General features: G+C 46.5%; 1 protein-coding gene across 22 annotated transcripts in view; it reads left to right on the plus strand.

Annotated features, from left to right (window-relative positions):
• The first annotated feature begins 3,698 nt into the window (after positions 1-3,698).
• Positions 3,699-16,864, plus strand: part of RBFOX2 (RNA binding fox-1 homolog 2) — a 296,488-nt gene continuing 283,322 nt past the window's right edge. For all 22 annotated transcript variants that reach the window (XR_012418785.1, XR_012418786.1, XM_015457254.4 and 19 more), the window contains exon 1: positions 3,699-3,960. Coding sequence is in view for 20 of the 22 variants with exons in the window: in XM_015457254.4 (XP_015312740.1) it covers positions 3,775-3,960 (186 nt within the window). In the remaining 2 variants the exon portion in view is untranslated. The remainder of the gene's footprint in view (positions 3,961-16,864) is intronic.

Raw genomic sequence — 16,864 nt, forward strand, 5'->3', positions numbered from 1 at the left:
CAATCTCAAATCTCATTTCTTGCTGGGTCATGGGGCAGCCCAGGAAAATCTAACATCATTTAGATTTCAGTAGTTTGGCAAGGCAAGTAGGGAAGGGAGAATTCTTTTTTTTTTTTTTTTTTTTTGGAGAGTCTCGCTCTGTAGCCCAAGCTGGAATGCAGTGGCACAATATTGGCTCACTACAACCTCTGCCTTCCAGGTTCAAGCAATTCTACTGGCTCAGCCTCTTGAGTAGCTGGGATTACAGGCATCTGCCACCACACCTGGCTAATTTTTTTGTATTTTTGGTAGAAACGGGGTTTCACCATTTTGCCCAGTCTGGTCTTGAACTCCTGACCTCAAGTGATCTGCCTGCCTCCGCCTCCTAAAGTGCTGGGATTACAGGAGTGAGCCACCGTGCCCAGTTGGGAAGGGAGAATTCTTATGCTACCAGTTCAATAAGTAAAATTTTCAGAAAACCAACTGCTGATGTCCCTAGGTTAAAGGAAAAAAAAAAAAAAAAAGAAAACACCCACTGTTGTTTCATAGCCCATCACGAAATATCCTCAAATCCCAGCACTTTGGGAGCCCGAGGCGGGCGGATCATGAGGTCAGGAGATCGAGATCATCCTGGCTAACACGGTGAAACCCCCGTCTCTACTAAAAATACAAAAAATTAGCTGGGCGTGGTGGCGGGCGCCTGTGGTCCCAGCTACTCAGAAGGCTGAGGCAAGAGAATGGCGTGAACCTGGGAGGCGGAGCTTGCAGTGAGCCGAGATCACGCCACTGCACTCCAGCCTGGGTGAGAGCAAGACTCTGTCTCAAAAAAAAAAAAAAAAAAAAAAAAAAAGTGATTAAAAGTCAGGCGTGGTGGCTCACGCCTGTAATCCCAGTACTTTGGGAGGCCAAAGGGGGCGGATCACTTTAGGTCAGGAGTTTGAGACCAGCCTGGCCAACATGGTGAAACCCTGTCTCTATTACAAATACAAAAAATTAGCCGGGCATGGTGGCGGTCGCCTGTGATCCCAGCTACTTGGGAAGTTGAAGCACAAGAATTGCTTGAACCCAGGAGATGGAGGTTGCAGTGAGATCACACCACTGCATTCCAGTCTGGGTGACAGAGAGAGACTCCATTTGAAAAAAAGTGAATAAAGTGATAATGGTAATAATAATAATAGCTAACACTTATGGAGTGCTTATCCTAAATCATTCTGTTCAAAGTTCTAAACGTGATAACATTAAATTCATACAATAATCTTTTTAGGAAGGTGTTATCCTAATTTGCAGATGAAGAAACTGAGACACAGAGAGGGTAAGTAACTGTCATAAGGTATCATGACTGGTAGGTGGCAGAGCTAAAACTCCGCTATTTTCATCTTATTTTATTGATTTATAACACAGCCTAAGTAATATAAACAATATGCTTAACACAGCTACTCACCTTCTCAAGGCAAGTCCTCCAGACTTCACTTCCAACCAGTCTGCAATCCCCAAATACCTTTTACATAGAAATTCTTAGTCACCACTGGTCCCGCATTACGTGGGCAGGAGGTGGGAAAGCCTGGGTTCTCATCTGGGTTGGTCTGACTCTGAAGCAGGGATCTTTACTGTTGTACTGTTCCAGCCCTAGCCAGGTTAAACCCAAGTTCAAAGGCCAAATCACAGACTGGTTGGAAGGGAAGACCCTGGAAATCATCTAACCCAGCGTTTCTCAACCTCCGCACTATTGACATTTGGGGCTGGATAACTCTCCTGGGGGAACCGTCCTGTGCATGATAGGATGTCAAGCAACATTCCTGACTTCTACACACTAGATGCCAGCAGCACCTCCCAGTTGTAACCATCAAAAACGCCTTCAGTTGGCCGGGGGTGGCGGCTCACGCCTGTAATCTCAGCACTTTGGGAGGCCAAGGCGGGCGGATCACTTGAGGTCAAGAGTTTGAGACCAGTCTGGCCAACATGGTGAAACCCCATCTCTACTAAAAATACAAAAATTAGTTGGGCGTGGTGGCACGCACTTGTAGTCCCAGCTATAGGGGTGGCTGAGGCAGGAGAATTGCTTGAACCCAGGAGGCGGAGGTTGCAGTGAGCCGAGATCGCACTACTGCACTTAAGCCTGGGCGACAGAGCAGGACTCTGTGTCAAAAAAAAAAAAAAAAAAAAAAGGAAAAAAAATGCCTTCAGTCATTGACAAATGTGGGAGTGGAGGTGGTGGAATGGCAAAGTTTCTCCTTGGTTGAAAGCCACTGATCCAAACCATTTCATTTTACAAATGATGAAGCTGAGGTCCAAAGAGATGAAGTAACTTGTTTAAGCTAGTTAGCAAAGCCAAGATTAGAATCCAGGTCATTCACGCAATATCCTTTTATTCCTATAATGTACAGGGCACGATATGGAACCCAGGGAAATCACAGCAGTCCTTGTTCTCACAGTCTGGTAGGGGAGAGAATCTATTGCACAGATATCTCTGTCTCCACGAAGTTGACAAGTCATAAAGAGCTCCTCAGGCAGCAAAGTGTAGAGAAAGAGAGTATGGTCCAGCGTTCTGAATTCTGGATCTGCCACTTTTTTGCTGCAGGATTTAACTAAGGTTCAGTTTCATCATCAATGAAATGGAGATCATGGTATCTACCTATATTACCAGTTTGAAATGGGTCTGTGGATGCATTGTGCAAACCCTAAAACTCTTACAAACATCGGATATTAGTACTAACTTCATTAGGAATGTGAGTTATGTCAGAGTAAAAGCGCTCAGAGCTGGGGTGAACTACAGACGGGTGGCTTCATTCCTCGACCTTCCAATTCGAGATCTTTTTCCTTCTGCGGGAGGGGAAGCAGGCAAATAGCCTGCCTCTCACAGAGTGCCCATTCCCTCCCCGGGAACCAAGGTGCTCAGGCGGGTAAACTCAGGACACAACACTGTACAACTAGTCCCACAGGCAGGAGCCACTCCCTGGCCCTCGGGTCTCTCAAGCCCCGCCTGCTCCAAGCTACGGCCCCGCCCCAAAAGGAGACTGACCCCGCCCCCTCTGCGCTGGCCGGCACTCCTGCCGCGCGGAGCCTCCAGGACAGTCCCAGGCCCGTGCCGGAGATTCCCGAGCTTCCCCGATCGCTTCCCAGCCTCCCTCGGGCAGCTAGCGAGGAGGCGACGGAGATTGCCGAGAAGGGCTGGCCCCGCCCATCCGCAGGCCGCCACCGCCCCCCTAGCCATAGCCTCCCGCGCGGGCTGGAGTCCTACATCCCGGTCCCTCCCTCCCTCTTTCTCTCTCCCCGCCTTCCCGGTGCTGCCACAGTGGCGGGTCGGAGGATCCCGGCCAGTCAGCTCGTTCCTGCCTCGCGCCCCTCCTCCCCCCAAATAAACAGCCCTCCCTACGCCTTGGGAGCCCGGACCGCCCCCTTCCTCCCTCGGCCGGCGTGTTGTGAGGGAGAGTGTGAGCCAGCGCGGCCGGCGGGCGAGCTCCGGGAGTGCGAGAGGCGGGGCGGCGCGGCGGGCCGGGCCGGGTGTCGCGTGTGCGTGCGGGGGTGCGAGCGAGTGCCCGTCGCGACCCGCCAGTGGCCCCGCGCCGACAACCCGGCGGGCGGGCGGCCGAGCGAGCGAGCGGCCAGGCGAGGAGCTGCGGGTGCGAGCCGCGGAGGGGCGCGGAGTCCGCGCGCTCGCGCGCACGCACGCACGCACGCACGCGGGGGGCGGGGGCAGGCGCGCGCCCGCCTGTCGCGACAGTCGGGGCCGAGGCCCAGGGGGAGGTGGCCTGTCGCGGGTCGCCCGGCTCCCGGAGGCGAGGGGGGCGCGGGCGGATGGCGGAGGGCGCCCAGCCGCAGCAGCCGCCTCAGCTCGGGCCCGGCGCCGCTGCCCGGGGCATGAAGCGGGAGTCGGAGCTGGAGCTGCCGGTGCCCGGAGCCGGAGGAGACGGAGCCGATCCTGGCCTGAGCAAGCGGCCGCGCACTGAGGAGGCGGCGGCCGACGGTGGCGGCGGGATGCAGGTGACCGCGCGGGACGGGGCGCCCAGTTATTGCGGGGGAGAGGGGGAGTGGCGTGAGGGGCGACCCCGGGCTCCCCGGCTTGGAAAGAGGGAGGGCCTCCGGGGGTCCTGGGTTGGAGGTGGGATGGGGGGACCAGTCGGGGCCTGGTTGGAAGGTGGGGCGAGCTCGGGCTAGGAACGAAGGTTGCAGGACTGATCCTGGTGTGCCTGAGAGGGTCCTGATTCCTGAGGGGCGAGGAGGCACGACGAGTGGATAGGTTTTGGGGGGAAATCGAACGTGGTTGAGATGGATTCCATTTCTTCAAATCCTTCCTTAGTGCCCTGGGGTGGAGTGGAAGCCGGGAAATCCTGGGTTCTCTGGACGGAGTCGAGGAAGAGGGGATCTCGTGGGAAACCTCCCAAGAAGAGGGAGTACCTTTTGGCAGCCCTGGGCACCCGCTGGGATGGGGAAGAGAAGTGGCGTTTCAAGGAGAGGAGTGAAAAGCAAGAAAACTCCGAGAGAGAGCCCCGAGGGGATGTGGCTGAGATTGTGGGTTAAAACACACAGAGAGTGTGAGAAGTACAGGGAGTTTGGTAATGTTGTGGGGACACGGTGGTGCTCAGTCTCATTAACTTTGTGGAGCATACTAATGAGTCTGAAGGGAGACACCAGACATGTCCCTCCTGTTCTTTGCCAATTGCATTCTACATCTCCAGGACACAAAATAGCTCTTTAATGTCCTGGGCTATTAAAAAAAAATTTATAGGGCTATTAGAAGACTGGATTCTCAATTCTGGATTCAAAGATAAAAGTGGTTAATTTGGGTAGGGAATGGGAAAGGTATTGATGATGTCAGTTGACTTCATAGTTTTGAGGAAGACCTTGAAACCTTTGTAGGTTTTAGGGTTTGGTCTCTGCCCAGAAAATACTGCTATGAAATGGTGAGTCTCACCTATCAGCAATTGTGCAGACATGTGCCTAGTTCTCTCAGAGTCATAGGATGTTAGAGGGATGAGGAAGACTAGACATCTTTTCCAGGGGTTCTTAACCTGGACAGACTAGGAAGATTCTTACTTATAAAAGGTGATGTGCACTTTTTGGTGGCAGAGAGTCAATAATTTTCATCTTGGTTTTTTTTGGAGGGGATTTGAGTCCCAGCTTGTTTTAACCACCTTATTTTATAGATGGGGAATCAGAAGTCCAGAGAAGATGAGTGACTTGGGTAAGGCCACCCAGTTAGCTGATAGTAAAACTAGAACCAGAAGCCTGGTCTTCTAATTCCTATTCCTGTGCTGTCTCCATTACACCACTCTTGGAAATCTCTGCAGTGCTAAAAGACTTCCTGTGCTCTGCTCCCTGCTTTTCAAGCCTCTGCCTGACTTCCTGTGTTAGGGACGGAGCTGTACTTAAGCCTAGCGTATTTGTTGTGTGCTTCTTGGTCTCCTTTGCAGAGTTTACCCTGTTACTTGTGTTGATTTAGGTAAAGTGACCCTCTTGGTGTTTATTTTTGAATTCTTTTGTTTTGTTTGCCTGCTTTTATTTTCCATTAGAACTCTGTCAGGTAGAGGGATTGTGAGAAGTAAAAGCTCAGGGCCATGGAAAAAAAGACAGGAATATGGGAGACTGCAGGTGAGGTGAGCTAATATTGGATGGTAAGGAGGGAAGACTGGATATAGGTGCTGGTGAGCAGGTTCTACTTTGTGTGTGTGTGTGTGTGTGTGTGTGTGTATGTCTGTATGTATTCATTTATCATTTCTGTCAATCATAGTTAATAGTGAGACCCCCATCCCTTTCCCTCATTTACTCCTGGGGCCTATTATCTGCTGGTTGCCTTCAAATTGGCTAAAGATAGTGATATTCGGAAATGGAGCAATATGTAGGGACTTCACAGGGGTGTGCAGAGGAAAGAGTGGTTAGGTCCTTGGGGGTAGCTGAGAACTATCCCTCTGAGAATCCTTTTTTCACTCTGTGTATTTGTGGGTGTTCTTTGTTTATTTTCTTTCTATACATTTTTTTTTTTGCCCAGGATGGAGTGCAATGGCACGATCTCGGCTCACTGCAACCTCTACCTCCACCTCTGGGTTCAGGCGATTCTCCTGCCTCTGCTTTCTGAGTAGATGGGATTACAGGCATGTGCCACCATGCCCAGCTCATTTTTCGTATTTTTAGTAGAGGGGGATTTTCACCAGGTTGGCCAGGCTGTTCTCGAACTCCTGACCTCAGATGGTCCACCCACCTCAGCCTCCCAAAATGTTGGGATTACAGGCGTGAGCCACCACACCCAGCCTTCTGTGCATTCTCATTGTTGTAGGTCCATTCCCCTATGTCATACAGGTATTCAGATCATCACTGATTTAGGTCCTGCCTTCAACTAGCTGAGTGCCTGCAGAAATCTTTCATTTTGGGGCCTCTGTTTTCCTTAGCTATAAAATAAAGTATGTGTACAAGATGATTTCCCTCGTGATCTGCCCGCCTCGGCCTCCCAAAGTGCTGGGATTACAGGTGTGAGCCACCACGCCCGGCCGGTTTCTAAGTTACCTTCTAAAAGATATAAGTCCAGTTCACTGTGCTTAAGGTGCATGCAATCTATGTTGGGAAACAAATGGGTGAAAAGTTTTTTTAAAGAAGTGTGAGAGTATTACATGAATATACTTAATGTTTATTCATTGAACTAACATTTATTGAGCAGCTGCTGCATCCCAGGCACTGTTTTAACCCTGAGATACAATAGTGAACAACAACGAAAAACCCTTGCTGTCATGGAACTAATATTGAATGGGAAGAGACATCTAATAAATCAACAACTATAATTGTATGGTGATAAAGGCTAAAAGAAAAATAAAGCAGGGAAAAGGAGAGATGGGAAGGGAGAGAATGCAGATGGTTACGGAAGGGCTTTCTGATAGATGGCCTATGAGTGAAGTGAGGGAATGGACCATTCAGATGTTTTTGGAAAGAGGGTTCAGGTAGAGGAGGTGAGGGCGCAGAGGCATTGAGAAAGAAGACTGCTTGGTTTGAGAACAGGAGACCAATGTATTAATAGCTGGAGCAGAGTGAGCAGGGACAGGTAGTCTTAGGAGATGATATCAGCGGTTTAGAAGTATCTATAGGCCCTATGTAAATACACACTTTAAAAATCTTAGCTGGGTGCAGTGGCTCACGCCTGTAATCCCAGCACTTTGGGAGGCTGAGGTGGGCGGATTGCCTGAGGTCAGGAGTTCAATACCAGCCTGGCCAACATAGTGGAACCCCTGTCTACTAAAAATACAAAAAATCAGCCAGGCGTGGTGGCAGGCGCCTGTAATCCTAGCTACTAGGGAGGCTGAGGCAGGGGAATCACTTGAACCCGGAGGTGGAGGTTGCAGTGAGCCGAGGTCCCACCATTGCATTCCAGCCTGGGCAACAAGAGTGAAACACTGTCTCAAAAAAAAAAAAAAAAAAAAAAAAAAATCTTATTGTAGCCAGTGTTTTGGGTATGTGGGCTTGCCTTAAAGTACATGTTTTTTGTTTTTTGTTTTTTGTTATTAGGTGGAGTCTCACTGTTGCCCAGGCTGGAGTGCAGTGGTGCGATCTCAGCTCACTGCAACCTCTGTCTCCTGGGTTCAAGCAGTTCTCGTGCCTCAGCCTCCTGAGTAGCTGGAACTACAGGCATGCGCCACCACATCCCGCTAATTTTTGTATTTATAGTAGAGATGAGATTTCACCATGTTGGCCAGGCTGGTCTCGAACTCCTGACCTCAGGTGATCCGCCTGCCTTGGCCTCCCAAAGTGCTGAGATTACAGGCATGAGCCACTGCGCCTGGCCTGTTTTCTTAACACGTTTTCTAGCTCCTTCTGTGAAGCTTTCCCTGACAGCTTAGTTTGCACCATTCAGATCCTACTCTTGCCTCCTGGTATATTGATGCTTAGTTGTGCATCATCTTTTATTGTCCCTTAATTGTTTTATTATTCTTGTTTCACTGCTAAGATTGTAAGCTTCTAAAGGATAGGAACTATATTTCCTTTGTATGTATCCTTCGTAATACCTAACAGTTTTGGGTACTTGGTAAGCGCTCAATGCCTGTTAAATTGAAATTGAAATTTACCTTTTACAGATAGTTAAGGGTTAAGAAAAAATTACGAAATTCCGGAGTAAGGGTATCATCACAGAATTTTCCAGGCACTTTGGATTCACCCCTTTTTATAGAATAAGTTTACTTACTGGAGTCATTCCCAAGGCTACTTACTAAATGGACCTGTAGTGCTAAGCATTAGGTTCCAAAGTTGAATCTTGTTAAGTTGTATCACTAAGCTTTGCAGTAAATCATCACTTACCAAAATGGAGTTTAGGAAACTCCAGAGAGTCTGTGATGCTTTTATTACAGGCTGGGCAAGGTGGCTCACGTCTGTAATCCCAGCACTTTGGGAGGCCAAGGCGGGTGGATCATGAGGTCAGGAGATCGAGACCACCCTGGCTAACACAGTGAAACCCTGTCTCTACTAAAAATACAAGAAAGTAGCCAGGCGTGGTGGCAGATGCCTGTAGTCCCAGCTAGTCGGGAGGCTGAGGCAGGAGAGTGGCGTGAACCTGGGAGCGGAGCTTGCAGTGAGCCGAGATCCGGCCACTGCGCTCCAGCCTGGGCGACAGAGCAAGACTCCGTCTCAAAAAAAAAAAAAAAAAAAAAAAGCAGAAGCTTTTATTATAATCCTTAGGCTCAGAAGGAACCCTAGGAGAAAGAGAGGAAGGGTCGGTGCTTTCAAAGGCAGTATACAGAAACGTGATGTAGGTGGAAGAAGAGTCGATGCAGCCCTGGAAAGAGTATAGAAATAGAGAAACCTGAACCTTAGAGTAGGAAAGAAGTGACAAACTCAACTGGAAAGTTGATGTACAGTTCAAGAAATGTAGTTAGAGAGAGCACTTGGAAATACTGTACTCAAACTTGGTGGGAAGTTAAATGAGTTACTCGTAGGGCTATTAGAGATTCATTTCACTTTAAGTCTGATATGTTTGAAATTTAGGCCCTATAAAACATACTGGGGAATGAATTCTTTTTTTTTTTTTTTTTTTTTTTGTTGAGACAGAGTCTCGCTCTGCCGCCCAGGCTGGAGTGCAGTGGCCGGATCTCAGCTCACTGTAAGCTCCGCCTCCCGGGTTCACGCCATTCTCCTGCCTCAGCCTCCCGAGTAGCTGGGACTATAGGCGCCCGCCACCTCGCCCGGCTAGTTTTTTGTATTTTTAAAGTAGAGACGGGGTTTCACCATGTCAGCCAGGATGGTCTCGATCTCCTGACCTCGTGATCCGCCCGTCTCGGCCTCCCAAAGTGCTGGGATTACAGGCTTGAGCCACCGCGCCCGGCGGGAATGAATTCTTTTGGTCAGCTTTTCTAGTGAACAATTTGATTCACAAAAATTTTATTTTTGTGCAGTTTTCTAAGAGTTCAGCTGCTGTATAAGGTAAGATATACCTTACTACTTATACCTTTCAGCAGAATTCTTTTTTTTTGAGACGGAGTCTCGCTCAGTCGCCCAGGCTGGAGTGCAGTGGCGCGATCTCGGCTCACTGCAAGCTCCGCCTCCTGGGTTTACGCCATTCTCCTGCCTCAGCCTCCTGAGTAGCTGGGACTACAGGCGCCCGCCACCGCGCCCGGCTAATTTTTTTTTTTGTATTTTTAGTAGAGACGGGGTTTCACCGTGGTCTCGATCTCCTGACCTTGTGATCCGCCCGCCTCGGCCTCCCAAAGTGCTGGGATTACAGGCGTGAGCCACCGCGCCCGGCCTTCAGCAGAATTCTTTATGTCAGTGAAATGTTGATATGGTATAATTATTATATGGCCGAGTAACTGCTTCTCACCATAGAGTCATAAATCCAGTTTAGCCAAGTAGGTTCAGCAGTTATTCCTATTAGCAGCTGATTCTAGTGGTAAGATGACTTTCTTTCAGGTTTCAGGGAAGGGGTTCCAGATAGCCTGAAGTTGCTTTGTAGATGCTGTATTTATTGAAGTAGTTGATCTTCCCATTTGCTTATTTATGGGCTTATTTCCTCATAAGTGGATGTCTCTTTGTACCCTCATTTGGGTATTTGGTGCTGCAGCTAAGCATGGTGCTACCGTTTGAGAACAGTTATAAAAATATTGTGCTTTTTTTTCTTACAAGTAATTTAATGAACAATATTTCACTGAAATTACTGAATTTTTCATCTCTCCCTGTCCTAGTCTCCTTGGGCTGCCACAGCAAAATACTATAGACTGGGTGGCTTAAACAACAGACATTTATTTCTGACAGTTTTGGAGGCTGGGAAGTCCAAGATCAAGGTGCCAGCAGATTTCGTGTCTGGTGATGACCCACCTCCTGGCTTATGGATAGCTACCTTCTTGCTGTGTGCTCACATGGCCTTTCCTCAGTGTGTGCTCTTGGGGAGAGAGAGTCAGTGGTCTCTTCCCCTTCTTATAAGGGCGCTCCTTTATTATACAGTTCCCACCCTCATGACCCAATCTAAAGCTAATTCTGGAGGTCCTACCTCCAAATACTGTTACACTGGAGTTAGGGCTTCAACATAGAAAATTTGGAGGGACACAGACATTAAGCCTATAATACTACCAAAGTGGTAAATATTGTAGCTGGAGAAACTGAGGCACAGTCATGTAAAAATTGTTCCTTTTTCCCCCATGTCTCACAAGGAAGTCTGCAAATGTAAAACTGGAAATGTATTTGAGAAGGAGAAAGTCAGATCTGAAATCAGAGTAGAATTATTCTTCGGGGTGACTCAAGAGATTAGCCTGAGTTGAATTTGTCTCCCAACTGCCTCCCATTTTCTAGCTACTCTGTCATTTTTTTTTCACTATCACACTGACATGTGAACACAACAGAAGCTAACTAGAAATTTAACTTTCATTTTGCTATAAAGCAGACTGGTGCAGACAGGCCTCAAGATTACAGGACTGCTGAGAAAGAAATTGAGTTATACTACTTTGTATAAACAAGAATGTTGCTAGTCAGTCTCTAGTTTAACATCTCTCCAGCCTTCAGTTTGATGTCAGGCTTTAATAATTTGTAGAAAAAGACAGTCATTTTAGTAAGCAGATTTCTTTCAATTTTTGTTGATATACATTTGTAAAGCATACTAAACATCTTTATTCTGGGGCGAATGTGTACTTCCTTCAAAGACAGGAGGGAAGAATCGCAGACATGATTGGAAGGAAATGGCAGTAATTGGAGCATGAGCAGACAGATGGAGTGAGGGATGGTGAGTGCATTTGGTGTTTTAGGTGGCCCCTAGGAGTATTGAGTTTCCTATTCTTCTCCTCTACGACCCCAATACAAGCAGGCAGCTTCCAAGGCTAAGGTTTCATTATCTAATCCATCACAGATCAGCTTGAATAAACCCATTGGCTGATGCTGATCTGGTTAGGAAAGTAGTGCAAAGCTGCTTGAGCCAGGATTGGGACAAATCGGATCAGAACTGCCATGTGAATCCTGGACGCATTTCTGTAATTTGGGTGGGCAAAGTAGTTTGGGAAGTCATTTACTCAAGAGAGTGAGCAGTCAGCCATGAGTTTTTTCAAATCTTGTCTTAGGGGCTCTGAGGGGAAAGTGTGTGGAGGATTTGATACATTTCTCTGGAGGATAGCCAGATTGCTTTGATTATTTGAGTCTGAACACTTTTTGGTCACTAATGCTCAGAAGTGACTTTTTTTTGGTAACATTTGGAGATTCCAGTCGTGATCGTTTAATTGTGAGTGATCCCTTAATCTGAGACTGTAAGATATATGTCCCTTCTCTGTTTTAATTTTATTTTTTATTATACTTGAAGTTCTAGGATACATGTGCACAATGTGCAGGTTTGTTACATATGTATACATGTGCCATATTGGTGTGCTGCACCCGTTAACTTGTCATTTACATTAGATATATCTCCTAATGCTATCCCTCCCCCAACCCCACGACAGGCCCCTGTGTGTGATGTTCCCCACCCTGTGTCCAAGTGTTCTCATTGTTCAATTCCCACCTATGAGTGAGAACATGTGGTGTTTGCGTTTTCGTCCTTGTGATAGTTTGCTCAGAAAGATGGTTTCCAGCTTCATCCATGTCCCTACAAAGGACATGAACTCATCCTTTTTTATGGCTGCATAGTATTCCATGGTGTATATGTGCCATATTTTCTTTTTCTTTTTTTTTTTTTTTTTGAGACGGAGTCTCGCTGTGTCGCCCAGGCTGGAGTGCAGTGGCCGGATCTCAGCTCACTGCAAGCTCTGCCTCCCGGGTTTTTACGCCATTCTCCTGCCTCAGCCTCCCGAGTAGCCGGGACTACAGGCGCCCGCCACCTCGCCCGGCTAGTTTTTTGTATTTTTTTTAGTAGAGACGGGGTTTCACCGTGTTAGCCAGGATGGTCTCGAACTCCTGACCTCGTGATCCGCCCGTCTCGGCCTCCCAAAGTGCTGGGATTACAGGCTTGAGCCACCGCGCCCGGCCTGTGCCATATTTTCTTAATCCAGTCTATCATTGATGGACATTTGGGTTGGTTCCAAGTCTTTGCTATTGTCAGTAGTGCCACAGTAAACATATGTGTGCATATGTCTTTATAGCAGCATGATTTATAATCCTTTGGGTGTATACCCAGTAATGGGATGGCTGGGTCAAATAGTATTTCTAGTTCTAGATACTTGAGGAATCGCCACACTGTCTTCTACAATGGTTGAACTAGTTTACAGTCCCACTAACAGTGTAAAAGCTTACCTGTTTCTCCACATCCTCTCCAGCACCTGTTGTTTCCAGACTTTTTAATGATTGCCATTCTAACTGGTGTGAGATGGTATCTCATTGTGGTTTTGATTTGCATTTCTCTGATGGCCAGTGATGATGAGCATTTTTTCATGTGTCTATTGGCTACATAGAGTCTTCTTTTGAGAAGTGTCTGTTCGTATCCTTTGCCCACTTTTTGATAGGGTTGTTTGATTTTTTTCTTGCAACTTTGTTTAAGTTCTTTGTAGATTCTGGATATTAGCCCTTTGTCAGATGGGTAGACTGTAAAAATTTTCTCCCATTCTGTAGGTTGCCTGTTCACTCTGATGGTAGTTTCTTTTGCTGTGCAGAAGCTCTTTAGTTTAATTAGATCCCATTTGTCTATTTTGGCTTTTGTTGCCATTGCTTTTGGTGTTTTAGTCATGAAGTCCTTGCCCATGCCTATGTACTGAATGGTATTGCCTAGATTTTCTTCTAGGGTTTTTATGGTTTTAGATCTAACATTTAAGTCTTTAATCCATCTTGAATTAATTTTTCTGTAAGGTGTAAGAAAGGGATCCAGTTTCAGCTTTCTACATATGGCTAGCCAGTTTTCCCAGCACCATTTATTAAATAGGGAATCCTTTCCCTATTTTTTGTTTTTGTCAGGTTCTTCAAAGATCAGATGGTTGTAGATGTGTGGTGGTATTTCTGAGGGCTCTGTTCTGTTCCATTGGTCTATATCTCTGTTTTGGTACCAGTACCATGCTGTTTTGGTTACTGTAGCCTTGTAGTATAGTTTGAAATCAGGTAGCATGATGCCTCTAGCTTTGTTCTTTTGGCTTAGGATTATCTTGGCAATGCGGGCTCTTTTTTGTTTCCATGTGAACTTTACAGTAGTTTTTTCCAATTCTGTGAAGAAAGTCATTGGTAGCTTGATGGGGATGGCTTTGAATCTATAAATCACCTTGGGCAGTATGGCCATTTTCATGATATTGATTCTTCCTATCCATGAATCTCTTCTCTGTTTTTAACGGTGAGATATTTTTATTACCAATCTTAATATGTAATCATATTTGTTATACATATATATTTGAAATATGGTGTAGTAAGGAAGCACCATTTAGAGCTTCTTATATTGGGATTCGAATCCTGGCTTCTCCATTTACCAAGTGAATGAGCTATTCAGCATCTCTGAGCTCCTGCTCCCACATCTGTGAACTGGGAGAATTAACATATACTCTTATAAACCACTCTAATGAGAACTGGGATTCTTTAAAGTGCCTATCAAGGAACCCAGCACTACATGTTTATTTCTTGCTTTCCTTATATCCTGCTATGCAGCACTAACTTCCTGCTTACTGTTTAATCTGCATGGAGTGGCTAACGTGCTTCTGATTGATTAAGTGCCAGAGTTGGGAACTACTAGAGATGAGCAGTGTGTTAAAGGGGAAACCTCATTTGCTCATCATCCAGGGTGGAGGAGCGGAATGAACCTGGTCATTGTGGTCTCTCTTGTCAGAGGAAGGGGAGACAATTCTTTGCCAAGGAGTAAAAGGACCACTGCCGGTATCACAGTGTCTGCAGTGGGGACATGGATTTCCTAGAACCCGTGGGATCTCTGCTAGGAGGGTGGGTGACAGATTCACTGGCTGTTTTAGTGGTACATAGAATGCAGGAACAGTGAAAATACTGTGTTTCAAATTTCATAAGTTTTGTTAAATATGTTGGTTCAAAAGTGGCACTTTTTGTTGTCATTTTGTCTATGGAAATTGAGCTGGGATGCCTTTGTGTTGTCTCTTGTGGTCCCTTTTCAGTTTCTTCAAACCCGCTCTCCAGACTGCTGACACAGTGATCTATCTAAAAGAGCCAATCTGGCCAGGTGCGATGGCTCACGCCTGTAATCCCAGCACTTTGGGAGGCCGAGGCGGGCAGATGACTTGAGGTCAGAAGTTCGAGACCAGCCTGGCCAACATGGTGAAACCCCCATCTCTACTAAAAATACAAAAATTAGCTGGGCATGGTGGCGCATGCTGTAATCCTAGCAATTTGGGAGGCTGAGGCAGGAGAATTGTTTGAACCCAGGAGGTGGAGGGTGCAGTGAGCGGAGATCGCACCAAAGCACTTCAGCCTGGATTACAGAGTGAGACTCTGTCTCAGAAATAAAATAAAAGAGCCAATTTGTTACTTCTCACTTAAAATCTTTTGAAAGCTTGTGTTTGATTTTAGGATTGTCTATTATCTTGTTTGGCCTGACTTCTGTGTAACTTTCAAGCTCCGTCTCTTTCTACACTCCACCTCCAAGTCCATGTCCAGTAGCTTATGGTTTTCTGAGCATATGGTGCCACCCAGCTAATGAATACCTCTGTGCTTTTGTTCCTTTTCCTTCTACCCAAAGTTCCTGTTTCATCTCTTCTACCCCCACATTTGTAAGGCTCAATCTTTAATCATGAGTTTGGATATTGATTCCTCCTGGATGCCTTTTGTGACCATTCCCATGTCTCCCACACTCCTGCACTCCTGCTGTCTTCCAAGACATCATGTCTATAGCTCTGTTAAAGGACTTTTTAGATTAATACTTGATGGAATGTCTGCCCCACCACGCTTACCCAGACTGTGAGATCCTTAGGAGTCTGTAGGATTTAGCACCATGCCTGGGCCCAAGTAGTCACGAAGCTGTCCATTTTTGTTAAATTGAACTTTGTCTTCCTGCCTCTCAGTTGGGGTCTGCAGATGGCTTTAATTGTTTATCCAGATTTTCCCTGGGGGGTCTGGCGGTTGGTCTGCTTTCCATCCCCTGTGAAGACGGCATGTTGTGTGATATGTGGATGTTACCTGATCTTTTCATTGATATCAGGGTTAAAGGTGAGAGAGGGGTCTCTGAAAACAGAAGCTGGGGTAGAATTTAACTGCTGAGTGTGTTGGGTAGGCATGGCAACCTGATATTTAGTTTCCTGTGTTCAGATATTAATTGAGTGCACGTGTGTATGTGTAAAAAGCTCCTTTGTGATAGTGTGGTTAAGGAGAAAAGAGGAACCACACAAGTGAGAGGGGCAATTAGAGCCAACCTGTTCCAGTTCACTGGAGCAGGCTGTTGATTTACCTTTTTACAGTGCTGCTGCAGGATTCTGGAGTGTAGCAGTTCACATGCATTACTACCATTTGGGGTGAGAACTATTGGATCAACTGGAGGCCTTAACCTTTCCCTTCTCAACCAGTGAATTTCGTCAGATACTATAGCTTTATTTTTTATTTTTTTTTGAGATGGAGTTTTTGCTCTTGGCACCCGGGCTGGAGTGCAGTGGCATGATCTCGGCTCACCGCAACCTCCGCCTCTCGGGTTCAAACGATTCTTCTGCTTCAGCCTCCCTAGTAGCTGGAATTACAGGCACCCGCCACCAAGCCCAGCTAATTTCTGTGTTTTTAGTAGAGATAGGGTTTCATCATGTTGGCCAGGCTGGTCTCGAACTCCTGATCTCATGATCCGCCTGCCTCGGCTTCCAAAGTGTTGGGATTACAGGCGTGAGCCACGTGCCTGGCACTATAGCTTGTTTTTATGGATCTGGGGAAAATACCAAGCGGAGACCCTTCACAATACATGGTATTTTTCACATCACTCTTATTGGATATGTTTGAAAATAAGGAAGTTTGATATTGTTTCTTTAAATCTCAGCTTTGGTGAGAGATTCATAGAAGTATTTTATAAGAATTCTCTCTGGCTGTTGTTCTCCCCTCGCACTTCACTTTCAGCTCCTGGTTTGGGGTCCTGTATAATCCTTGCCTGTTCCAGCCAGTTTAGTAGGGGCCTCTTTAGCTGCAAATGATTATACTTCATAGTGCCTCTGGCCTTTTCTGGTCTCAGTGAATAAAGAGAATTCTGAGAAGGGAATGAGAGAGAGCAGCCTGTAATATATCACTTCCTTCTGACGAGTCCTGCACTTACGTGGCATCTAGAAATTTCTGCCAAAAATTCAAGGCACAGGACACATGATAAATACCACTTATGAAGTAGATGACATTCTTGAATTGTCAAATGATAATGATTGAATAACTGCTTAAAAAACCTGTTTTCCCAAGGGTGGAAAACAGCCTTTGAGGTTTAGACTTCCACATGGGTGTGTTCAACCATAAGATGTAGGTTTTCTCAGGGACTTAGGTCCCCAGATAACACCTTGGTATGTGGGATTTTTCCCATGTATAGTCTGGTTCCTTGGTTTCTCCTTTGTTG

The sequence above is a fragment of the Macaca fascicularis genome, chromosome 10 (assembly GCF_037993035.2).
Source record: "Macaca fascicularis isolate 582-1 chromosome 10, T2T-MFA8v1.1".
Taxonomy (NCBI): Eukaryota; Metazoa; Chordata; class Mammalia; order Primates; family Cercopithecidae; genus Macaca; species Macaca fascicularis.